Source organism: Thunnus maccoyii, chromosome 3, assembly GCF_910596095.1.
Source record: "Thunnus maccoyii chromosome 3, fThuMac1.1, whole genome shotgun sequence".
NCBI lineage: Eukaryota > Metazoa > Chordata > Actinopteri > Scombriformes > Scombridae > Thunnus > Thunnus maccoyii.
This window is the reverse complement of record NC_056535.1, coordinates 26,133,953-26,161,119: the sequence shown is the minus strand read 5'-3', so window position 1 is coordinate 26,161,119 and position 27,167 is coordinate 26,133,953. Positions and strand designations below refer to the sequence as shown.

General features: G+C 36.7%; 2 protein-coding genes across 2 annotated transcripts; both read left to right on the top strand.

Annotated features, from left to right (window-relative positions):
- The first annotated feature begins 6,679 nt into the window (after positions 1–6,679).
- LOC121894574 (immunoglobulin-like and fibronectin type III domain-containing protein 1) lies at positions 6,680–18,921 on the top strand. The gene is made up of 17 exons (XM_042407269.1): positions 6,680–7,058; positions 7,359–7,458; positions 7,569–7,595; positions 7,941–7,986; positions 8,068–8,260; positions 9,186–9,299; positions 9,399–9,561; positions 9,689–9,961; positions 11,550–11,674; positions 11,862–12,402; positions 13,514–13,690; positions 13,828–13,956; positions 14,138–14,446; positions 15,505–15,590; positions 15,690–15,882; positions 17,093–17,389; positions 18,027–18,921. Exons 1-17 carry the CDS (start codon positions 6,756–6,758, stop codon positions 18,410–18,412), a joined length of 3,462 nt encoding a protein of 1,153 aa, XP_042263203.1. The 5' UTR covers positions 6,680–6,755; the 3' UTR covers positions 18,413–18,921.
- Positions 18,922–21,061: 2,140 nt separating this feature from the next.
- LOC121894573 (putative uncharacterized protein DDB_G0287113) lies at positions 21,062–24,281 on the top strand. The gene is made up of 4 exons (XM_042407268.1): positions 21,062–21,327; positions 22,066–22,544; positions 22,643–22,790; positions 22,936–24,281. Exons 1-4 carry the CDS (start codon positions 21,064–21,066, stop codon positions 23,365–23,367), a joined length of 1,323 nt encoding a protein of 440 aa, XP_042263202.1. The 5' UTR covers positions 21,062–21,063; the 3' UTR covers positions 23,368–24,281.
- Positions 24,282–27,167: the final 2,886 nt, after the last annotated feature.

Here is a 27,167-nt window from a genome sequence, read left to right as displayed (position 1 = left end):
TGCTCAGTGCAACGAATACAACACACCATCACACCATGAGCAACCACCTTTTTGTAATGCCACCCCAGGTCCAATGTGACTCACCAAATACCACAAGCATGCTGTGAGAATTTCAGTTGATACTTTCAAAGGCTAATTGGAACGGCCAATTCATTTATATCAACTAGAGATTACTTTACCAAATAAAATGTCTCATGTTAATGTTTATTGACCAATAAAGGTCATAGTGATCATATTTCTGGAGACCTTGTGATGCTGCCAGTCGAAACCTTTTGGTGAGATGCTTTCCCTCTTGCACGCGGGAAATTGCAGTACATGTCTATTGTGGATCCATAAATCATGAAGCCTCAACCATGGACATCATGTACAGCAATATCCATCACTAATGTGATTGACATTAATGATATAATGCTAGAATGTGTCATAGCTTTATTTAAATCTAACAGATGGAATGTGAATCTTGATATTAGTATATGATGCTGCACATTATTTTATATTGTCAATAGTAATGGGGGAAAACTGTTGACTTGATATGGCCCATACCAGATTGAATGAACAGTCATAATGTATTTCTAGTGCTAACTGCAAAGTGATCACTTTCATAGGGATGGGTAAGAGTAACCTTCACCCTTTACTACTGCTGCAATATGGTTTTTTTCCCAACTGCATTTTACCCATGTAAGGCTTCCTATGGGAATTTTATCACCGAACAAAAAGGGGTGTCACCTTTGATATACTGGATAGATAGATAGAAGAGTACAAGTTGAAGACGGATGGCTGAACGTACACGACGAAGAAGTGAAAGTAAGTGCGATTAATTTTTTTAAACAGCAAATTTCGCGTGTCAGTAATTTATCAAATTTTTCAAATGACTAAAAGCAAATAAAATAAATGGTGTGACCGAAACCTGCATGATGTAAGGTTTCAATCGATATGTGGTACCAATCAAGGCAAATGTAATATTATTCAAATGAAGGACAGAAAGGCATCATTTGTTGAGAGAGACAAACATTAGGAGACTACATTAGTACAATCAGCTCTATGATTATTTCACATTAAACTAGTTTAAGACAAATAGCAGTACGAGTGATTAGGTAGCGTAATAAATCTAATAATCATTTTATTGTATGTGATTTTATTACAAGCATTTATTAAGCCAAGATAAGCATTAGTTTGGCTTTAAAAGGTTGCCAAAGCATCTGATTCTGCTGCTTCAAAAATCAAAATAACTAAGAAAAGAGGAAAAGTCAGATAACCTTTAAGATAAATAAAAAGATCTACAGACACCTGTTTATTTCATATAAATGTGTAAAAAATGTTTAAGCTGTCTACAGAACTATTTAAAGCTTTTAAAATCTCCATTTTCATACAATCAGTTTCCAAGTGTCCAAGGATTTTTATACTGTGTAGAATGAAAAAAATATGAATTAACCTCTTGCAATCGCCCTATAATACAGAGACTCAAGATCACATCAGTGTGCCATATTTCAGCGAGGAATGTGACTTATTCTTCTGGCTCCCCATGACTAACAAAGGACTGAGCAGAAGCCTATGATCAGTTTGCACTGCAGAATGTGTGACACATCAAAGTCTTCATTTTATGCTGGGTTGTAGATCTTCAAGGTCAGATATCCTTGTTCACAGTTTTCAGTGTTCCTCTTGGTCCTAAAAATTAAAGGACCATGTAAAAAGCCTTATGGCTATCATCATGATATACAGCCCATTTTGTTCAAATTAAAAGCCTGTCAGCTCTGGAGATACCAAAAGAATTACTCAACTAACTCAGAGATAGATAAAATAACCTATACTAACAGGCTTTTGGTCACTGCTGTACACTGGTGCTTGGCCTAAAAGTCTCTTGGGCAACAGTGAAAGTAGGTCATAGTCATCACCAGTTTGTATGGCTGAGTGCTTGGTAAAAACAATTTCTGAATCTTATTTTAACTTTCTGGATAAATATTGTTTTTCTATTAGCAAATGAAGTACACAGTTTGTGCTTTTTCACATTTCAACACAAGCAAATCTACATGACTGGTCAAGAAAAGCAGTTTTGTCAGCTTTGAGTTTGTGTTTTCCTTTCAGTCTTTTACTGATAGTTCTAGATTAGATGCCTAACGAGAGTCACAGCGCAAAACATACTTTTTAAGACTAGGTGTCATGAAAGAGATTTACAGTTATGTGCATCGGCATAACAGTCTGATGCAAAGACATTCTGCTCCTGTCTATGTTTGGATCCTGAGCAGTTAAATTGCTGGCACAGCCACTTGACTCCACAGGCAGTTAGGCAGAGTCAGCCAGTAGGTGGGATTTCACATTCCCCATTTACAGTGTCCCAACATGTCCCCAAGTGTCTGCAGGAGGCAAGGCATCCCCACTTTGACAGGCTGATGTCATACAGCAACGTAAATGATACTTGAGTAGAACCTCCCAGGCAGGGTTTCTGGCCTGTGACCCCAATTTTAGGTCTCCCAAGTTCTCATGACCCTTGCATGGTCAAGTTGAGTCATGTGATGTTGAGTATATTTCTGACCAAAGAGGGAGTGCCGAATGAATTAAATTTGATACTTACTTTTTCCAGTTAAATCAGTTTGTTTTTTTAAATTATGCCCATTGGATGCCTATTTTAACTATTTTGTAAATATTTTAGTTTTATTCTGTTTTCTTTTATTTTCTACTTTTTTCTCATTATTTTGAAATAGTATTGTTTCCTCTCATTTTATTTTGCTGTTTTATTGTAAAGCACACCACAAAAGTGCTACATAAATAAAGTTAATAATGATAATATTGACACACTAGGAAATCCTTGTGGGGTTTGCACCAAAAGGTTGGGAAACTCTGCCCCAAGGCCCGTAGGCGGATGTAAAGATTGCCAAACAAACAGTATTTGCTGCAATTGACTGAAGTTTGCTTTTCCTTTCCATGACTTGAATCTCTTTAACATTCATTTGAAAGTTATTTTGAATTTTTTAGTTTTGGGGGTGATATCTTGCAAGAACCTTTTAACCTTTAATATGTCTTCCATAAATATCCACAAATGCACTAGTCGGCTTTCTCATTGCCCTTTGCTAGATCTGAGTGGAAAAGTAATAAAACATATGTTCGACCATACAGAACAACATAATGCCAGAAACATAGGTACTTCACATAATGTCAGAGTTTTTTAAATCGTTATTATGTTTTTATTTTATAGCATAAAGGTAGCTACATACAACTGTGACAGTTTTTCTTTGTGCTTCAGCTACACAGTGATTCCAACGCTGAACTCTGAAACATCTCGTGACAAACAATCAACAGCTGCAATGACTTTAAAAACAAGCCAAGCCCCAGGTAAGATTAAACAATGTGAGGGATGTTTTTGTTGTTGTTTGTTTTTTTGTGTGCATACTGTATTTTGTTTGTTGTATGTGCAAAAAATGCATTTTATTTATTACTGTGTTGTATTATACACCATTGTACAAGTAAAAATTTAACATAAACTTTTGCCACACTATATATTCAGAGAAAGTCCTTCCCTAATAGTTCATTTAATAAATACTTTAGATATACTTTTATCCAGCTGGTTTTTGATTTTTAATATATGCCTTAAATGCATTACCAGGTTTAATTGAGATCTACTAACAGAAGGTAGTTGTGAAGGAGAGTACAATATGATTGCAGTAGAGGAAGCGAAGAAGAAACAAATTAATAACACTTCCTTACTACCACCCACTTCAAAACAAACATCATTTGATGCCTGAAATCCAACATCTTTAGTATTTGAAATGGGAAGAAGTGTAACATGGATATATATATGAAAGACAAAGTATACCCATTAAAATTTATGCTTCCAAGAAACACTAACCCGGACACTCTTAAAACCATTTACACTTACTTTAGACACCTACCACTGATGCACCAAATGCTTTATGAAAGGGATATCCCCTCAATATAGCCAACAAATTCCTACTTCTCCTGATGTCTGCTGGTGTCCAAATCCAACACTTCTTCCAGGAGCAATTGGTATGCAGAAGCAAACAACTGACTGCTGTCCTACCAGACTTGGATTATGTGTGAATCAATGCTGGAGGAACAAGGTTACAAGAAATCCTGCCTGCATTTAGATGATATAAGAGCGTAAACCAGCCCCTTGAGAGATGACACATACAGTTTGATGAATATTCAATACATGCCCTCTAACTGGAGTAGGGGCTGCTGCAGAAAAGTAATGTAGAATGGCTAATCTTTAAGAAACTCACATTGGAAGTAGTGAAATAATAAGCCAACCTATGAATTTACTGTATGTCTGTGCAGATGCTTTACTTCAGAGAGAGGAGGGACTGGCTTCACTTTGAAGTCCACTTTGTAGCTGTATTTCCACATTATCAAAGTAATTTAATTCATCTTGTGCTATTGAATAGAAATAGTTTTTCTCCGTTTTTCATTCCTTCACTGTTGTTTTTTCCCCTGAATCTGTACTTTTTGTGAGTATTACCACCTGCCTTCACACATGTATCCATGTGATTTTGTACCACTTTAGTAGATGATGTGGTAAAAGTAGGACAGACATTAAAGGGCTGCTGGCACAATATAAAGTTCTAAAATGGATATATACTAGGGCTTATAACATTTAAATTTCCAATAAATCAAACAAGTTGTGGACATCTCCAATAAAATTTCTACACCTGTAAATGAATGGTGGACATAGATTAATGGCTTTAACTGTCCCAAAATGTGTTAAATTACTATTAAACCAGGATGGCTGCAAGCACTTACTGAATAAACCTGATGAAGACAGTGACACAAAAGCCATAAATGCTTGACTGGACTGAAGGTTTCATATTTCAAACTGGGTAAAAATAACATTGTGTTTTTTTTTTTTTTTAACTAAATCTCAATTTTGCGACTGAAAACATGATTGCCATTGTCATTACTGTTATATTCTGTAAAGATATTTATTGTCCCCAGAGGATGAATCCTACTGACTTTTGTGATCCCCCTGACTTTACCTATAGTGCCACCATGAGGTCGACATTTCTGTTTTTGAGTCTCAACAACTATTGGATGAATTTGTACAGAAATTCATGTCATTCACATGATAAATTGTAACAACTTTGGTGATCCCCTCATTTTACATCTAGCGCCATCATCAGGTCAACTACGTACATTCCCATAAACCTCAGCTGTACTGTATGGGCTGGAAATAAAGAACTGATCTTAAGATTATTCAACTTATTTTTAAAGCATCTCTCTAATCTCCTCATCCTCTATTCCACCTCCAGCCCCCTCAGATCTGCTGACCAATCAATGGTTTAAATTTTACTGCAGTGACTCACTACATTATACTCACAGCAGTACATTTAATTCTGTTGTTAGTAAGTAATGGTATAATGTGCAGGCCAGAGTGAATGAAGCAGCTGAGTCATCACAAGATATGATGCTTGTGCAGAAAAGAGACAAACAGATGGTGGGTTGGATCTAGTGATTTCAACAGCTGTTGGATGAACTTGGTGTTGTGTGCTGAGTCATCCTACAGTTGAAATGTCATCCATCTCTCTTTTACACCAACACGATAAAGGACTGTCAACTGTTTTACTGTCTAAGCCAAAAACAAAGAGTAACTATGCTTTTGACCGCTTGACTTTGTAATAATCATCCTCAAAGTCTCAGAGAAGCAGACTTTTCAAAGCATTTTTTCTTTTATAGCGCTCTATCGGAAGATCAGTAGTTCAATTCCCGGCTCCTCCAATCTACATGTCGAAGTGTCCTTGGGCAAGATACTGAACCCCAAATTGCTCCCGATGTGCCATCTGTGTGTCAAAGTGTGTGTGAATGATTAGATCCTCCTGATGAGCAGGTTGGCACCTTGCATGGCAGCCCATGCCATCGGTGTGTGAGAAAGGGTGAATGTGCCTTGTAGTGTAAAAGCGCTTTGAGTGGTCAGAAGACTAGAAAGGTGCCATATAAGTGCAGTCCATTTACATGCATTTACACTACCATGTCTGTTTTTTAAATTTCTTTGTAAATATAATTTGGAAAGGTATAAATAAAATGAATCTATTTATTTTATAATTGAAAAATATGAACAAAATCTAGTTATTTGTACACTTGTGCCAAATTGATTGGAATTTCTTTTAAAATGAATGAACGACAAAAAACACCAAGTTTAAGTGAAGTAGTTCTTGATATATATACTGTATGTTGCCTTTTAGATAAAAACAGATCAGACAGACAGATAATTTAATTGAAAATACATCTTAGTCAGTACAGCAAAAGGAAATACGGGCCTTGTTATAATTAAGTGGTTGTAATGACTGACGAAAAGAAATGAAATAGTGACCTCTTGTGAAATTCAGATATAACCGCAACCAAAAGCAAAAGCACTGGTGAAAATGCTTGTAATGCCCCTCTACAGTCCATGACGGAAAATAATTTTACAAATCGTGGACATTAACACATGGTAATAGAGATTCAATGATTATTGATTGGTTTAGCCATATTTAATCCCATAGTTTTTAGGAATATTTTAATAGTGTGTATATTATATATAACCTGTAGATGCAGAGTAAGGGTCTCTGGCACATTGTATATAACATGCCATCACACATAAAGCATTGTAACATTTGTGTTTACTGTACCTCTCTATGTTTGCTTTCACAACCTCATATGGCTAAGTTTAAGTGTTTTTCAATATTATTTTCTGTTCTTATCAGTGGCTATCAGGAAAAGGTCCAGAGTTCCTGGGGTTATGATCACTCAGTATATTGAGCAAGTTCCTAATGGAAAATCAACACCTGACTTCACCCGGAAGCCAATGGCTACGACTGTTCAAGAGGGTAAAAAAACAAAACAACCAACAGCATAAAACTGACTACAACACCATTATCACACTATCTACAATAGTAACACTGTTGTATGGCTCTCTGTATTTTGATTGTTCAGGTAAAACGGTTCATTTTAGAGCCAAAGTTAGTGGAGAGCCGGCACCAACTGTCACATGGGGGCGTAACAAGTGTGAAATCAATGACCCAGAAAAGTACAAGACCAGATATGATGAAAGAGACCAAGAGTACATTCTTGAGGTGAGAAAACAACAGAAAAAATTAAAATGATCCATGAGCACTTCTGTCATGGACATATTAATTAATATATTGTACCACAGTCCACCTGCACTCCCACACTTGCCGCTCTGTATTAGACATTTATATTTGAATTACAGTAATTGTTTAAAATAATGAGGTAGAATATAGTTAACATGAACTTTGCTCTCAACCACAGTACTTTACATTACTCAGTTAATTAGCTCATTCTACACATCAATGGGAAACAGAACATAATGCTAAGCACTAAATATGCAATCTATGACAATATTGCTTTATCAGATGCCCGATGTAAAACCAGAACAAGCTGACACCTACAAATGCTTTGCCACCAATGAGTTCGGAAAGGCTGTTTGCACTGCAACACTCACTGTTTTTGAAGGTGAGAGACAGATTAACTATGCAGTATGCTGATTGTACATTAATTAAATTAAATTTTAACTCCTCACTTAACATTCTCTGTTTTATTGTTGTTTTCATGTTCTCTTCCAGTTGGCTTCAAGAAGACAGGACTGGCAGGTATGAAATTTACAACAGGACTATAAAAGGAGCTTACGTCTGCTCTTTCTATCATATACCACTCCATGAGTTTCTTTTCAGGATTATAGAGACTTTCAGGTTGTTTTTTGTTTTTTTTTCTTGAATAATATTAACAATGTTTGTTAAAGAGCCCTTTGCCTTTGCCAAAGAAGGTGGTGGTTTCAAAGATCAAAGGTTTTTTGTTTGTTTATTTTTACATTTTTAAGGTTTATACAGAATCATAGGTAAAGTTTAAAAAATTATGATGATAAAATTATTTGGCATCAAAGAAACCTGAATCTCATGAATATCTTTTTTTCAAATTTACATCTCATTTTCTCTCAGCAAGTACACCTGCACCACAGGATTTCAGATCAATGCTTAAGAAAACGTAAGTTTGATTCAAATTGAAGTTTCTTGTGTATTGCTGTGAAACCCCACAAAGCACATGACTCTGTTCCTCTCTTTTCAGTGTTATCAAACGAAAAAAACAACTCCCACCAAGGAGAGATGGAGAGATGGATCCTAAGCTCTGGGAACTGCTTCTCAGTGCACCGAGGAAGGACTATGAAAAAATCTGTATCGACTATGGTGTTACTGACTTTCGCTGGATGCTGAAAAAACTGAAAGTATTGAAAAAGGAAAAGGAAGATGAACAGGCAAAGGTACTGTATGCTGTCAATGTCACAGTCTGAAACTACAATTATAGTCAGGGCTTTGATAGCTGTTAGAGTTTGTAACATCTGCACATAAATTCTGGACCATTTATTTTGAGCCAGCAAAATGTTTGTGATGTTTGTTTTTTTTTTTTTTTGCTTGTTTGTTTTTTATGGGGCCAGAACAGTGACAGTTAAATTTTGGCATCTAAAATAAAATTTGGCATTGAAAACAAAACCTGAACTGAAAAAGGAAACATTGGCATTGAAACACTTGTATTAGAGAAAGTTGTATTGGCACTGAAAAAAGTTTCACTGAAAAATACATAAGACAATAACATGGGCATTAAAAAAGTTCCAATCTTATTGTCCTATCTTGATATTTTTTGCATTATGATGTGTTTTTCAATGTCAATCTTTAGATTTTTTCTTCATGTCTATCTTTTTGTCAGTGAGTTTTTTTTTTCTTTTAAGTTGTCAGATTTTCTTCAGTGTCACTGGTTTTCAGTTTCAACTTTCTGTCAGCGTTTGTCATGCTGCCGCCGCTCTAGCCTCATAGTTTTTTAAACAACAAAGAAAACTGATGTGCATGTTGAGCTGTGAGAGTTTATAACACTTCCCACAAGCATTCAGCTGTATTGGGTGACCCAAATATCAGCTAAAGTTTGCTTGAGTTTTGCCAACTTTAAAACCCATTTGCATGAGACGTGCTTTTAAAGTCTTTTTAAATTTTTCTTTCCTGTGCTTGGAGAAGATTTCACGCCTGTGGTTACATTGACCTAGTGCGTGTTAAAAATTCAAATGTTCTGTTCAATATCGCTTAAGAAAAAATGTCATGGCTTCAGTGTTGAAGTTTCAATCAAAGCCTACAGATAATGTACTGTACCTATACAGGACTTGACCCTGCTGTCTTAACAGTGAAATTATTTTGTAGGTTGTAGAGAAACTGGAAAATGTGAAACAAATTGAAGTGAAACCCGATGGGACAGCTGAATTTAGCCTAGACATGACTTTACTGGATCCCAACAGTACAATTAACTTATACAAGGTGAGTTAAAAATCTATCTCAAGATGAACAATTTACAACAAATAACAGCTAAAAAAACCCCAAAACAAAACAAAAATCTGACTACTTTTCTCTTAAAAGGACGGCACAATGGTTCCATATGGTGATGATGAAAATTCAAAGCATAGCCTAAAGAAAACTGGGACTCATTATGTTTTCAGCATCAAAGATCCTCAGCCAGAGGATGCTGGATTTTACCAGGTTGATGTTGAAGAGGCAAATGTTCTTTCAACTGACTTTCGAGGTGAGCCATAACTACTGCACTTGTAATATATCAGAAGTGATTGTATTAGCAATTTGCAAGACAAATCAAAGCATGAAGTCAGTCAGTTCATTTTCATGTTCCACACCCTTCTTTCTTCCTCTCTTAGTGCCTGATGTGGAGTTTATAGCAAATATTAAGGATGTGAAAGTTTTTGAAAGTGAGGACGCCCTCTTCCAGTGTGTCTTGTCAACACCCCTCAACAGAATAACTTGGTCAACACAGGAATCGTCACTTGAAGATGGGGACAAATATGAGATCACTGTCTCAGAGGACAAACTAATTCACACATTAAAGATTAAAAATTGTGAAAAAGAAGATATTGGTGCATATTATGCCATTGCTGGCATTACCTCCAGCAGTGCCTCTCTCACAGTGGAAGGTGGGACATCTTTTCTGTTTTCATTCTGATATATACATTGATTAATGGAATATCAACAAGAGTAAATTGCTTTTTCTCCCTACTGTGTGTGTTCACTTTAATTCAGCGGATCCAGATCATAGTAAAGGCCGTAAGGGCACCCAAACTGGGGATCAGGATGATCTGATTAAACTGGCTTTGGAACAGCAGGCCAAGCTGCAACAACAGAAAGATGACCTAGAGGCAGCCAGACGAGCACAAGCTGAAAAGGATGCTGCAGATGCAGCAGCTAAAGCTGCACTAGGGGATGGAGGAGATGGTTCTGGTGATGGTTTTGGCGATGGCTTTGGAGATGGTTCTGGTGGGAAGAAGGATGGAGAAGACAAAAACAAGAATCTCCTGGCAGATGGAGATGATGACAACAAAGGAAAAACAGAAAATGATGACGCAGATGATAAAAAGAAGCGAGTACGAACAGGCCCATTGCTTCCTGACACTGTTATAGGTAAAACCGCTTACTGCATTGTGTGTAGACTGAATAACGTGTGAATGCATTACAGAGATAAATATAAGTTTTTATAATTTTAGTTCCAGTGCTCTTAAATTTGTCTCTGCCACTGCATATATTGTCAGTTTTATATGGGCCTCCATTTATAAGTGTCTCAGTATTAGGCTACTCCTAGGAATTGCACTGGGAAATTTGACAAGGATTAAAATTTGAACCAATCCAGAGTAAAATATGAGAGATACTCACAGTAGGGAGCTTTCTACTGCAAAGAACAAACTGAAATGTACGGACTGAGATTTGTATTAACTATTTTTAGGCCAATAAATTACAATAAATATCTTTGAACTGTGAAGTGGGCACAGTTCCATTCTGTTTATGGAGCAATTATATAATGGCTTTTGAATCTTATAATAATACACAACTCACTTACTCAAAGCAGCTGAAGAGGAAAAAAAACAAGTAATCAGAAAACATCATTTAAACTTTAAACTGTAGAAAAACAAAACAGCTCCACTTACAGGAGAATGATAGAAACTGAGGTGCAATTTTGATGGTCTTTTTAAATTGTAATCAGTATTAACACAACACGAAAACAGCACGCTAATATGTTCCTGCATTCTCTCTACCTTTGTTTACACTTGTTGCATCAAAGCTGAGATCTGTGGTAGTGTTTTTAAATGATATACATGTATTACATTAATTATTGTTACAGAATTAAACACTAAAAATGGTTCATAACCAACTGAGGTTGAAGACACAAATAGCACACAGTTATTGCATTAGCATCGCTATTTGAAAACGTAATACAGATGTTCAGGACCCATATGTCTGATGATGCTTACTTCACTTAACTTCATCACTTAAGCAAATAATAAATTTGTTACCTGGTCACTTAATTACATTTTGACTATGTGAAAAACAACAAGATTAAGCAGCAAATATATGACACTAAATGCTCTGTAATTTTTCACGTGGAAAAGTTAATACTTGCATCTTAACTAAAAGTCTTCATTTAGTTAAGATGCAATCATGAACAACCTCTACTTTTTGTAAATTGTAATATATATTTTTTAAATTTTGACTTTGTTCTTACTGTTGCAGATCATGGTGTTCAGTTTGTAAGTGGGCTGTCAGACACTGTTGCTAATGTTGGTGAACGTGCAGAGCTGTCCTGCAAACTAAGCAGTGATGCTTCTGAGGGATGTTGGTATAAAAATGGGAAGCTGGTAAGTCAACTATTCCAGGAAAATTTCGAGTGTATAGGAATACTGCCATGAATATTTCCTAGTTTTTAAAACCATAGAGGTTGTCAGAAATTATACACATTGCATACATTTATATGTAATTTGTAAATACTTGTGATGTGACTTGTGATTCAAAAACCTATGATACTGAACCTTTTTATCTGACAAGATAACCGACGATGATGGGGCAACAATTATTAAAGATGGAGCAAGTCACAGGTTGATAATTGATTGCTGTAAAAAAGATGATACAGCTTTGTACCGCTTTGAAGCTGAAGGACGTAAATCAGAAGCAACACTGAATATTCAAGGTCAGAATCGAAAATGGTGGCTTGTTTCCATAAAATCTGATACATTTTGCTGTGGTTTAAAAGGATTTCGGTTTTTGACTAAAACCTTTTTCTCTTATATTGAAGACCCACCCAAAATCGACCTTGACGCTCTAGGAGAATTCACAAAGCCAGTCATTATAAAGGCAGGTGAAAATGCCGAATGGAAGCTGCCATTCTCAGGTGGGGCACCAATGAACATACAATGGTACAAGGATGATGACGAGCTTTTGCCTGCCCTCAATGTGAAGATTGAAACATCAGCTACTGAGAGTCAACTATGCCTTACTAAGTGCCAGAGGAAAGATTGTGGAGAGGTCAAAATCAAAATTAAAAATGAATTTGGTACAACAGAAGCAGTTTCGAAACTTATTGTAATTGGTGAGTTGATAAGAAGAGACTTGCCACTTATTATGATATTACACAACGTACAGTATGTAAGGAGATAAATGTTTTTTCACTGTTAGCACAATATGAGTTCTTTTCACTCCTTTAACAGACAAACCCACACCACCACAGGGACCTGTGGACATTATAGAAAGTGCTGTAACATCTGTTGAGTTCAAATGGAAACCGCCAAAAGATGATGGTGGATGCCCGCTCACAAACTATATCATAGACCGCCAACAAGTGGGGCGAAATAAATGGTCAAATGTCGGAGAGATGACTAGCAGCAGCACAATTTACAAAGATTCAGATGTAGACCCTGGAAGGAGATACTGCTACCGGATCAGAGCCAAGAACACAGAGGGCATCAGTGATCACCTGCAAACAGAGCACATAGCAGCTGGTGTATTACGTAAGTCATTCATCTTAAACCCAGCAATTAGGAAAATTTGTGGTGTAAGGGCTATTGTGGCAGCTGTGTGATTAAATATTAATACTATAATTGTTTTTGAAACCAGGTAAAAGAATCATACAGTGATACAAATATAATTTTTTTTCATTTATTTTGACAAATCTATTATGCTAATCAAAAAAAATGTCAACATTAATCCAAAAGAACTGCAAAAGTACAGAAAAATGTCATGTTTTGATGCTACCACTAAGAGTCGCCAAAGTCCAAGATTTTAAAATCTTAAACATGGAAGTTTAAATCACTTCTACCTGTCCCGAAGACCACAATTTCCAGGATGTTTCAAATACTCCTGCATTAACAACTCTTAAAATACATACATACAAAAAGACATGGATTAAGTCGTTGAACTCTTTTGATGGATGCACAGTAATAAAGATATCAATATCTAACTGTGGGAAGCATGCACAGGGAGGTACTACCAGTGTAAGCTTCAATGGAAGTCCATCAGAAGTAAAACACATTGCGCAATTCTTCCAGTGGACAATGCTTCATTCACCAAAAGTTTTCAGCTATCTAACAAACTTTATTTGGGTCATGAAGAATGGTGTATTGGAGTTTTGGGACTTGTTTTAATTTTGGAGATAAAAAAAAATGTAGTGCAACATGCCAATATCACAACATGTTTCCCTACAGGTTATCCTGGACCCCCAACAGCACTAAAAGCAGTCAGTGCCTTTAAAGACTGCATCAACCTGGCTTGGTGTGCTCCAAGCGACACTGGAGGAACCAAAATAGTGGGATACAATTTGGAAAAGAACAAGAAAGGCACTAATTACTGGAGCCTTGTGAACCAAGCAGGGCCAATCAAGGGTATGTCCCTCATATCATAAGCTGCAAGAATATACCACTATTCGCTATGTAAAAATGAATGCATGCTATGAATTTGCCATTCAGCATTAATTTATGATTCTAATGTAACACTGATAATTTCTTTCTTTTTTCTCTAGATACAAAGTATGCAGTGAAAGATGTCTTTGAGGGGGCAGCATATGAGTTTAGGGTTTCTGCTATAAACCTATCTGGTGTTGGAGATCCTAGTATTCCATCTGGCACAATAATTGCAAGGGATCCAATGAGTAAGCCAATCACAATTAATTCTTCCAATTTACTGCATTTCTCTTAGCTCACTGAAAATCATATAAATCATGCTTTACAGTGAACCAGCGTGGTGTTCAACATTATACTATCTGCAGCTCTCTGTGTAGTATAAAAGCACAGTCATGCTGAGCCAATAACCTCACATTATTGTAATTTCAGAACCCCCAGGCAAAGTCACAGACCTGAAATTAACATCATCTAATTACACTACATTTTCCCTGGCTTGGACTAAACCTAAGGAAGTGAAAGGGGTAGAGGATGAAGCCCAGGGGTACTACGTGGAGATCAGACCAGTAGAAAGCCTTGAATGGACCCGCTGTAATGTCATCCCAATTACTCTAACTTCTTACACTGTGCTTGGCTTGAAGGCAATGGCCACATACTGGGTGAGAGTAATTGCTACCAATTATGGAGGTGATGGAGACCCTCAAGGTTTTGACAATTACATCATTGCCATGCCTCCTCCTGGTAAGAAGACATGAAATTTAAATCCAATACTTGATGGTTTATAGTTTATAGTTTATAGTTTAATGAAATAACTTTTTGCTCTATTATTTCTAGAAATGTCCTGATCGGGTTTTATAAGCACTGATCCTGATACATCTCATTTCATATTCCGTATCTGCAAATAATCAAGATACAGTAAATATTTAGTTTTTCCTACATTATACAGCTGCCGGGTACACCCATTAAATAAAATGTGCTTACAGCTGTCAAACGTAAATCTCAGCACTAAGAAATTATAGTCTGCACGAATTAACCGAAATCCTGAAAAACATGTCAGGATATAATCAAGATATTATTTTTTTTATAATCTCTTTCAGGACTTTTTCAAGACTTACTTTTGTATCTTTTGTGTCTTTTAATATTTTATATAACATCCATGAACAGAGGAGTTTTGTGACAGCTTCCAATCATTTTCACAGAGAACAAAATATTGAAGTTCAAATGCTGCTTCCAGCCAAGAGTAGTATTTTAAAAGCATGATACAATGTCAAAACACCACTGTAGTAGAGGCAAAATGACTTGTTTTTGTTGTTGATTTTAACCAAAGGAGCTTCATGCACATAACTGATACAGACTGTCTGTGTGGATATGTAGGAAACTGCTGGCTTCTGTGTGTTTGGTTGCGCCACCCTGCAGTTCAATCAGTTGCAACACTGTGGGATAGAAATAGGTTCCAGAGATGGAGCAAATGTAGCAGCTTTTGACAACTGGTGTACCCGCAGCGCAATGTATTACAAAAAACAAAGAATCGGAAATGGATCTAGATTTATACCACTAGTGAGTTGTCTTCATCCCAGTGTTGTGCATTTACTCGAGACATCTCTGTCCATTTCTGTGGGAATAGAAAATAAAACAAAAATTCAAACAAAAGTTTTGATTTCATAACTGTCTAGAGCTCAGTAAAGAGTATTATAAAATGTAAAGAATGAAAATATCATGTTAATAAGAATGAAAAACAGTTTGCTAAATTGTATGAATACAAGAATCTAAACATTTTATTCTATACTTTACCCTCAAAGTGAGGCCAAAGTTTACAGATCGCAAAATGAAGACCTTTATGGTGGTGAGATCAGGAAACACTGTTCGTCTCAACATCAACTTTGAGGTATTGCACCAGTGGATTTTTCTAAGAATGTAAGTTAACTGTAACGGTACTTGGATTTTTATTAATATATTAATCTGATCTTTTCCTTATTGTCTACAGGCCTCCCCCTTGCCAGATATCTCTTGGTTAAAAGATGGTATTCCAGTGTCCAAACATGTAACAATTAGCAACTTTGATAAAGGTTCTCAACTGTTGATCCCCACATCTGAGCGGGCTGACACTGGCATCTACACCATCACTGTCAAGAACATTGTCGGCCAGGAGAGCTTCAATATTGAAATCAGAGTTACAGGTGAATCTGAATGAGCTGAGTATCTGAGTATTAACACATTGTTAGTCAACATTATTGGGTTAGAGAGACTTGTCCCTACCCAGCTATCCAACACATTAAATACTTGACTCAATAAATTTCAGTTGGATTTAGTGAATCCAAGTCTCAAAACTGTAAAACACACATGCAGCAAATAGAAACGGGGCTGGATACAGTCACATGTTAAGCATGTTGCATACAGTACTATAGAAAGACCTTGATTTGAATTTGTAACTTGTTGATTGTATAACTTGTACATGATTGCATACTTACGTATTTCAGGTAAGCAATTAAAATAGGTATGAAGCTATGATAGGAACAGTATCAACAGGCAGGATTAGCATAGGTATAAATTTAGCATTAACCATTGTTTAGCACAGAAATATTTTAAGTACTAAAGAGGGAAGTGAGGATTTAACACGAAAAGTACAAAAAGGTATCAGTAAACATAGCTACATTGAGAAAGGAGGGTGATGGATAAATATAGGTAGGATATATTTTCTGCACATAATAAAGATCATGTATGACAAGATAATCTCTACTCAAACTTCACTAACTAGGTTCTTCTGAGCTTTCAATGAGCTATATACACTAGTGAAGATAATATGGGCAAAAGCTCTGAAAAAGCTAGAAAGTGGACCTTGAGTTGAGATTACTTTGTTACACATAGGCTACTGTTTTCTAGGTCTGAACTTCCATGCTCAAATAAAGATGCCGCTTTCTGGGTTAGATTTAATCCATTTTATACCTGAAACAGAACATATTTAAGAAAATTATATATATTTCTGAATGTACTCAGTACTCCACTGATCTGCTAACCATTAAGCCCCCAGCTAAAGAAATTTCCATCTCCTTTTTTTGCAGATGACTGCTGCTATCAGTCTTCTATCATTGTTACTGGGTCAAAAATAATTTGAAGTAGCCTAACCAATGTCAATATAAAGTGTAAGAGAGCAAGTTCAACAATGTTCCAAAATGTTCTTGTCATCAGAAAAGTCATTCAATGTATTTTTTCCATGATTATATTGTTGTTGACAGGAGCAACTGTAATATTAGCTTTAGCTGTTAGTTCACAGAGATCATGTGAGGATATCACCTCCCCAACCAGCACTTTTATGTCCGACCTAAAATAAGCAAACTAACCCTGTAATATCAGTAATTAGTATTTTTGTGTCTCTAAATCTGGCTCTAGATGATCCTATGCCTCCAGGACCAGTGCAGCTGGATCAGAACATCCCAGGAACAGTCACTCTGTCCTGGACTCCCTCTCCAGATGAGAAGAGGGATGACAGACTACACTATATGGTATCCAAGCGTGACTCCTTCAAACGCACTTGGAGAACAGTGGAAGAGAACATCTTTAACAATAAGTTCACCGTTGTCAACATTTTGCCTGGACGGGAGTATTACTTCAGGGTATTTGCTAAAAATGACATAGGACTTTCACCACCTTCTAAGTCCCCTGCGTTTGAAATCAAAAAGGAAAAAGGTTTGTGCCTAAAATTCAATCGCAAATACATCTGATTCCATTTTCACATTCCTGCACGCAATACTGTATCATGGTTCCTGTGTTAGACTTGATGACTTTTGAGAAGCACTGCTATATTTAAAAATCCACACACCTCTGTGAATTAAATTACACTCTCAATATGGCTTTCCTGTAATAATGTTTATAGAGAGCCAAAGTGACGTTCTTTAAGGAAATAAGGAAACAAAGGAAGGAAGGAAACCTTCACAGTCACATTGATATTTGTAATAAAGCAAAAATTCAACTCAATTCAGCAACATAATCTTGCTTAAAAGTATGTTGCATGGTTCACTCCATTTATGTAGACAGAGTTGTTTTTAAACAAAATTGAAGCATCAAAGGCAAAGATTTTTTTTTTTAGTCTCTAGTATGAGTCGAGCTCCAAAAACAGTATTTTTAACAGTGTTTTTAAAAGACCGATAAAAGAAACACTCAAAGATAAATTGCATTGAGAAATTAGTGAAACAGGACTCCGCCTCTCTTTTTTTGATTCCAGCTTAAGTTAGAAAAAAATATCTTTGAAGGCCACTAGTACAAACTCAGTAATTTACAATCATAATTCTGTAAAAGCCTAAACTTTATGTTCTTTGCACCACAGGAAACTTCAAACTCAATGTGCCAAAGACAAAATCTTTGGACTTCGAGTCACCTCCATCATTTACTATTCCCTTGAAGAGGCGCACAGCTCCAGAAGGTTACGAGTGCTACATGAGCTGTGCAGTTAAGGGTGATCCAACTCCACATGTGACATGGTACCGCAACAATGTCAGCCTGAACACAGACACCAACTACTACATCACCAATGTATGTGGTGTCTGCTCCTTGCTCATACTAAGGGTGGGACCCAAAGACGACGGGGAATACAAAGTCCACATAGAGAACCAACTGGGGACAGCTGAGTGCTCAATGATGCTGAATGTCAGAGGTATTAACATTTGGACAAAGTTTAAAAATCATATATTTTTCTACAAAGATTTCCCCTAATGTAGATGAAACAACCTGAGAGTATTAATGTGTTTCTTTACAGAGTGAAGAAGAGCTGCAGTTGATGGACAGCTAAACCAACAGATTCCTTAAGTTTTAAATCAAATAGAATAAACTGAGTGACAACTTTGATTAATTTAAGCTACTCTATTTCCCACCAGTGTGATGGTGTGACTGTTTCAACATTTTATAACCTTAGAAAGCTCCAGAAAACATGAATTGAGCATTTTGGGAAAATGTCATATGCTATTAAAGTTTGGAGATATTACATCAACCGGCTCTGTCTCTATTTAACTGAAAATGTGGTGAAATACAACACGAAATTGAGCATGTTTTGTGTTTTCATTCATTTTGAGTTCCACTGTGTCACATTATTCCACTGATGATTGGTGGCCATATCACACCAAGAAATGCACAGGTTTTCATGTGTACACCCGGTTTTAAAATGACAAAAGAGCACCACCTTGTGGTGAACCTGCAGCCTGCTAAACATAAATGAATAAGAAGAGGGAAGTAAGAAAGAACATTTACTGAAGTAGTGTTTTGAGGTACTTTTACTTATACTTTTTACTTATAGTCAACTGCAATTCAGAGGGAAATGTTATAGTTTTTACACATGTGACAGCTGTACTATAGTGCAGGTAGATTATATAATCTCGTTAAATATGATGGATTACTAAAAACAAAAACAAAAAACACAACAGTAAACAGAATGGTTACTTTACACTTAGACACACCAGCAAAACCTCTGTTGAAACCACCACCTCTGTTTAGAAAAATTATAATTATCACATTATAGAGAGGTAATCCTATTATTTACAGTACGATTTTGCAGACAGGAAAGAGCAACTTTTAATAGCTTTCCATTATTTTTTCTACTTCCTATCTCAGCAAATCATTCCTTTTCTTCAGATAATACATTTGTAAAGTGGAAAAATCTGCAAGTTAGAAATTATATCAAATCTTTCCCCTCAAACTTCACAGTTACAATAGATTAACTTGATGTATTTGTGATGGAGGATATGTAAAGACAGAGTGAAAAGACAATTTGGATGTAAACGTATCAACTGATGTATGGCAAAATAGCTTGAGATAAATCCATATCAGTTCTGTTAATGCCAAGCATTGTCTCATTTAATTCTAAATTTTGCACAGATTACATTATTCGAAAGTTAAACTTCATAATCTCTTCTCAGATGTTTCTATGTGATGAGTCAGGCGAAGCCACCTTTTTCCATAGCTACATACAAGTTCCTGGACAGAGAGCTATATTTGATCGGTACCTGATCCAACTTTTAAAATATTGGTGGTGATTTACAACAGAAACTCTTCTTTGGGATAATTACAGCTAAAAAAAAAATCCAGAAAGAGCTGAGGTGCCAACAGTGAAGCAGTGGCTTTTAGAGGCACTTTTAATAGCCTAGTTGTTGAAATGTGCTATATAAATAAACCTGCCTTGCCTAGAAATGATCAGTACCCTACACCTGGAAAATATGATATATGTTTTAAAAGAAAAAGATTTAAGATCCAATAGTTGTTGCCATATCAACACTAACAGATTTGCTTTCAGGGAGCTCATAAGAAATTGAATATGATAAAATTCAGCATCCTTTTCCTCTCTTATCTGGAAGAAAGTTATACTCTGTCTTAACAACATCACTTGTCCTAATAAATGAATTTAGTGCCTGGGTGGTGCTCAATGAGGAGGTAATGTTTTCTTTCCCTTTTTTTATAGTTTGTTTGTATATAATGTTGTTACAGTAACTATGCCTGTGCAAGTAGGGCTGCAACGATTAATCAATTAATCAATTAGCTGATCGACAGAAAGTTAATCGGCAACCATTTCGATAATCAAATAATCATTTTAGTCATGTTGTTTAGCAAAAATTACAAACATTTGTTGGTTGCAGCTTGTGATGATTTGAAGCTTTTCTGAGTCGTACATGACAGTACACTGAATTTCTTTGGATTTTGGACTGTTGATCGGACAAAACAACATATTTGAAGAAGTCATCATGGGATCTTAGAAATCATAGCAGGCATTTTTCACTATTTTCTTACATTTCTTACCCATAGGCATCCAGGAATTGAGCGAATCTAAACAAGTAAACTAAGAGTCGGGAGGTGCCTTTTTCCCAACTTTGTCCAAAGGGAAGCCCACAGCCTCAGACTTTGAAAACCCGTTATAGACAAAACGATTAATCTAGAAAATAATCAGCAGATAATGAGATTAATCATTAGTTGCAACCCTATCAATGTTTAACATGGTCACACAGACCAGCTTACATATTTTAACACTCTTTTGATTGGAGATATTTTTCTACATTTCAGCTACATTTTGTAGCTAATACTAATGTACTTTTACTTCATTAGAAATTTGCCTTTACAGCTGTTGGAGTATTTTTACACTGTGGTATTTTACTTCTGAGTATTTCTTCCACCACTGCAGTTACATAATATGCTGTCACGCCCCCCACCAGCAACAGTTGCTTTGAATGCTATGGGGGTCCAATGAATGACTAGGTCAGAGGGTCTAGCAGAATAGAAAACGTGATACCTTAGCAAATCCAGACGAGAAGCCTCTTTGCTGCATCCATTTCACTGAAGACACACAGCTCTCCCTGGTCCAGTCAAGTCCCCCATCTGCTGCCATGGCCAAGAGAAAGTCAAAGAAGCAACAAGAAGACACCTCAGTTCTGCTGGAGCCATCAGCGCAGCAGTCTAAAAGAAAGATAAAGTCATATGCTTCATCAGCTCTGTTGTTGTTCATCATTACCTTCACAATTGGGGCCTCTGTAATGGGGTGGTTTTGTGTGCAACACCAGCAGACCCTTGACCAACTGTCAGAGTCTTTCACAACAATGCAAAACAGGATCACAAACTTCCAGCAGGTGATGGAGATGACGGACTCACAGGTAAGTTAGCTAATTTTCTCACCCGTATTTCTGCTGGACCGGTCATTTCATTACAAAATACTTATAATTTCTTTACTTTATTTTGTTTAAATTTGTTTACCAAGTGAAATTAAGCCAACTAGCTTAATTAAACGTGATTTTGTCGTCGTTTACTAAGCAAGCAAGATGTGCATGCTGGTAAAAAAAAAAAAAAAGCTGCGTCAAGCTAGACAAACAGAACGGAGTACACCGGAAATTAATACTTGCCTTCAGAATAATTTTAGTTTTCCCAATTGAAAATAAGAAAGGTTTAATGAATGAGCAAGATTCAAGAAATAAATAAATGAGGATGTGCATGACAAAAAGACATTTCAGTCACATATATATAAGGAGTTTGTTCCTTTAAAAAGATCGTTTGAATGGATACGTTGGTCATTGAGTTTTATTTTGAAAACCTAAGGCTGTAAGGCATTTTAAACTGGCTGGTGGCTTGACACTGATAGTAACACCTGTTGTTATTTTTAGGATGTCCTAACTGTGAACAACTTGATGGTCACGTTTCAGTGACATTCAGAGCCCCTTTATTATGAAATAAATGCACTGTGTGTTTTACATCTTTAATATCAGCATTCATTGCTACTAGGAAAGAGTGGTATTGATTAAAAAAAAAAAGATCAGTAGACATAAATCTATAACCATATTTAAAAATGTTTGAACTCAGTCAAAACACATTGCTAAGTAACGTAATTTACTGTCTAGCCGGATACAGGTTTGGTTATGGAGGAGAGGATCTTTGCCCTGGAGGAGGCTCAGAAACAGGCTCAGCAGAAAGTTGAGGTTGCCCTGTCAACATCAGAGAAGTTGAAACACAACGACTTCGACTCTCAGCTTTTGGCCCTCCACGCTGAGATGAATACCAGATGGGAAGAGATTAAGCAGGTCGCCCTGTCCGTCACAACTCTGCAGGCCATGTTCAATAACCAGAATGAGGAGTTTGAGGCCATGAAGGAGAGTGTTGTGGCGGGTTTGAGCTCCAGCTCAGCACTGGCTGCTAAGGTGGCTGGGCTGACCAGTGCTGTAGACAGTGCATGCTCCAGAGCTGATGAGCAAGTTGCATTGGTGGAGGCTCTTAATGCACAGTTGGAGGGACACGCTTCTGAGCTAAATGATCTGAAAGGGTCGCTGTATCTTCATAATGTAGCACTTTATACAAACACCCAGGAGATGGTTGCAATAAAGTGAGTTCAATTTGATTTTACAGACTTTATTTGCATGACTGAATATATTTTAATTTTCACTTTGCTGAGTGTTTATTCCTGTCTCGTGTGTATCTCAGGGAACTTGTTGCAGCGAAGCAGGCCATGCGTGCCCAGGCTTTGGAAGAGATGCTTAGTTCAGTTCAGATGACTCTGGATGAGCAGTTTTTCACTTCAAAGACCCTCCATAGCAGCATCATGGCTCAGCTGCAAAGTTTTCACTCCAAGGTATAACTCTGCTACTTTTACTTTCACTATTTGTCTCACAAACTTAACAATTTTTACTATTTCATGACAGCTTTCATTGTATTTCAAGTTTTAACTTTTGAATTACATTTGGATGAGTAATTAATAACATATCTTTCCACCTCAGTTGGCAAACGGACCTTCCTGGTCAATGAAACTTAACTCAAATGCGGAGGGCCCTGCAGCAGAGGAGTTCATCTCCACTACAGCACAGAATGCCACAGAGGTACAGGAGAAGCTAGAAGATGTTGAAGAAGAGGCTGAGCAGGAGGATGCTGAAGAACAGGTGGAGGAGGAGGCGATGGAGGAGAAACAGCCACTGCAACAGGAAGTGGAGGGAGACGTAACAGAAGAGGAAGAGGAAATTACAGGACAGAGTGAGGAACAGGAAGATGCTGGTGAGACAGCAGAAGAGGAGCTCGCAGCAGACTCTTTAGAGGGTCACGAGACTTCGGAAGATGAAGTATTGGAAGATGTTGTGGAGAGGGAGACTGTGGAGGAAGAGTCAGTTGAATTGAATAGTGAGGTTGTGATGGATGAAGATGGAGAGGATGAGTAGTTGTAAATGAAATGTTCCAGTAGACTGGAAACCAGTAAAACACTGCAGCACCACCACTACTGTATAGTTCACGTGACTGTGATGTTAAAGTCTTATCTATATAGATGACAGGGAACCATTTTTATATACAGCACACTTTCTTTAAATAATAGCTTTAAATGATTTCTACTATTTGTTATATTCCACAGGGGTGGGGTTGACTGACATATAGATTGTGTCAGTTGAGATGTCCATCACAAAAAAATATTATTGTCTATATAGTCAGATTCCAGCCATATAAGGCTTTTTATGGTTTTTACTTACCTTCAACATGCAGCATGGTATCAGAAATTACATTTTTTTATACATTTAAGTCTTGACAACATGTATGATGATTGCTATTGTTATTGCGATATGAATCGATAAGAGCATGGAAAGGGTTGGGGGGGGTGAAATATAAAAATAAGAAAATGTGAAATGGCCCAGGTTAGTGAGAGTAAACTGTCGATGTAAATGACAATTTATGAAAAATAATTTAAACAATTTTGGCTCAAAATTAGCTTATGACATTTTTAAATTATGTAGAAAAACTCATTTTAATAAATTAAATTATTTATTTGAGGTTAAATTCATTATAATTCAGCTATATACAAATTACAATATTAACAGAGTATATAACGTCAATTGTTTTTGCAATATGAAAGAGGAAATGAATGTGACTGGATTCATAGGTTGTAATTTAACACGTGTACATGAGTAGTGCCTTACACTGTGAAGTTATTTATGGTACAAGTGTACGTACTGTACATGTGAGTACATATGATTCCATTGGTACATGCTGTTCTCTTGTCATGAAGCTCTTTTGTGAAAGGTTGAAGTACTCTTTTCTGCCAGCAGGTGGTGCCTGATTGCCACCTTAATAATAAAGAACTAGAATGTGCATTTCCTGAGGAAAATGTGTGTGATTGCTACTAACTTGTTACTAGTTTTCTTGATAATTTTCACACCACTGCAATGCATGCTGGGAAGTATATTCAAATAAGCTAAGACTGTTTCTGAAGAACTTTATATGAAGAGAGGAGGAGAAAAAGTGACGAAGGGTGTTTGTGTCTGTGACAGTCTATGCCACTATCAGTAATCAGGAGACAAGGAGCACCTGTATGCATCTGCATTTTTGTCACCTTCAGCTCTACTGAATGCTAGCAGGGATCGAACTCACAATCTTGGGATCTAAACAGGGCACTAACATGACAACATTTTTAACCACTGTACTTTTTGTGTATAGCACTACCTGATGGCCAAATATGACTCTTTATCAATATGCATATCTCTCTTCATCATGGCTTCTTTATAGTTCTATATAATAATATTAAATAGTCACATTGAATGATGGTACATGATACAATATTTAAAGCAAATTTGTTCATAAGAGCAATGTTATGAAGAGCACTGCCCTGAGACGGTATTAAACCTTGCAATTTAACAGGGAAAGCTGACCATTACCAGGGCTTAACCACAGAGCCAGTGGGGGATCCCTGAAACTGAGGCTTCAAGTTTAGAGATTTGTACATCATTAGTGGCAGCAGGACTAGCTGAGGATGAAAATGTATAATATATGTACACAGTGTTTGAGGGAAGAGAGAATCTGCAAGTTTAAAAAACAGGAAGGACCACCTGCAGTTTTTATTGCAGTCAATGAGATTAATTAAGGTTTAGATTTTAAAAACTATTACTCCTATGGGAAATATATTTACATTTTGAGCGAGAGGAGGCTTGTGGCAACATTTTGAGGTGTGATATATGCTTGATCTGCTAAACTGTGGGAGTGAGACATGTTTACATTTTTTTCTGGTCTAAAAATATCTCTGCTCTCCCCTGTGCCTGATGCTGTCACATGCTGATGAGATCTGAAAGCTGCTATAAAAGCCTTCACTTGTGACTTAAATTGCTCCAAAAGTACAAAAGGTATCATAAGTAATCAGATTACACCCGCAGTTTGTCAAACTTCTATCCATCCGTCCAGTCGTCTCTGTGTCTGCAGACTGCAAGTGTGTTTTCACTGATTTACAGAGAAAATTCTCTTTTGATTCTGTGTTTAGTCAGTGGCAGCCTCATTATTCCTAAGAACTCTCACCAGACCATATACGAATATTTAATCTTTTTAGATTTCACTGTAGCTGCAGGACTCATTTCATGAAATGTAGAGATTTCATTCATCAGCACAGCCAATGAAAGGACTGAGGTTTGGAATAGTCTGGAGAAGGTTGGGATAGTTTTGGAGAATGTTTTTGATAGCTTGGAGGAGGTTTGGAACAGTTTTGGAGTTTCACAGTGAGCAGCATTGACGTCTCCACAGTGGTTTAAAGAGACAGTTTGACCTTTGACCCGAATATTCTAACACTTTCCTGGTGTTTTTAAAGTAAGTCCATGTTTTAAAAAAAAAAAAAAAAAACATACAAAGGTAATGTTTGTTTTTGTTCTCAGTTTCATTCTGATGGAACTGAAGCTCAAAGCGCAATTCACCTGAATGACTGTGTTCCCTGGAAATCGCCCAATTTTCAGGAAACACTGGCCAATAAAAAAAAAGGAAGAAACCAAAATCAAAGCAAAGAAGAAAAAGGATTTTGAAAAAACAAAGTAAAAATCACACACAAATGCACACAGTCCCTCAGGATGCCTTTCACACTAACCTGGCATCCTTTCTCAGGGTGTGCTGGTGTGACTGCTCTCAGGCTCTACTGATGGAGGAAACTGCTGCTCTGAGATGGACAACTTGGATGTCAGGATTAAGTCAAGTAACAGCCACCTGCACTAGTCTAGATTAGTTATTAGAGGGTGCTATGAAAACCAGGAATGCATCAAGAACAGTATATAACTGGATGGATCAGGACAGGAAATGATTATTAGAAGAATGGCTATTTCATATCTGAAATTATATTCATAAAAACATCATGTAGCCTAAAATGTTAGTGGGTTGCAGGCTACTAGGCCATCTTCAAGGTTAAACAAGGACAAACAATTTATATAAATGAAATAGTCTTACATCACAATATGATTTGTCTAATTAAACCTCGTTAAACCTGAGGGTTGCTATTCTCAATACTCACAAAGCCTCCTCCAAAGTCTAACAATTGCAACAAAGTAAAAACAATTTGTATGAATGAAATGGCCTCACAACAACTATTTAATCCCTCACACAGGTTCTTGTGGTAGCTATTAGCACCACCAGCTGATGTAGTTGTAATGTTATACAGGAATGAATAATCATGACTTCAAAAGCAGATTATTTTAATCTACATTATCTCAAATCAAGGATTATTTTAATGCAGAACTCAAAGGTGATTTTTGCTCCTCAAGACTTAAAAGGGCCATTTTAGTTGAGGACTAGACCTTACTTCCCCTTAGAGTAAACTTGCAGCTCTTATTTACCCTGTATGAGAAAGTGAGAGAATAATCATAATAATGAAAGCACAGCGCAGAGCATGGAGTGATGGGTCATCGTATTTAATAATTCCATCCAAAGTCTGACTAAAACTGAAACTAAAGCAGAGTATTTTGCAGAAGTTACTTTCCACCGCTGATAATTCAGACACTTTGGCGCTGTGAGGAAACGCTCTGTCTGTCTGTCTGTGTCTCACCACAGGTTGGACTGAAACCGTCAGATTTTTTTATTACTTGATTTTGTCAGTTGCTGAAAATAGAAAAATGATCATTGATATAGGCTGCTTAAATATAATCATCTGATTGCGGGGACTGTACGATGATAAGTTTATTTTTAAAAAGACAAAAAGTGGGGTAGCAAAACTACAACTTTGCTCCCC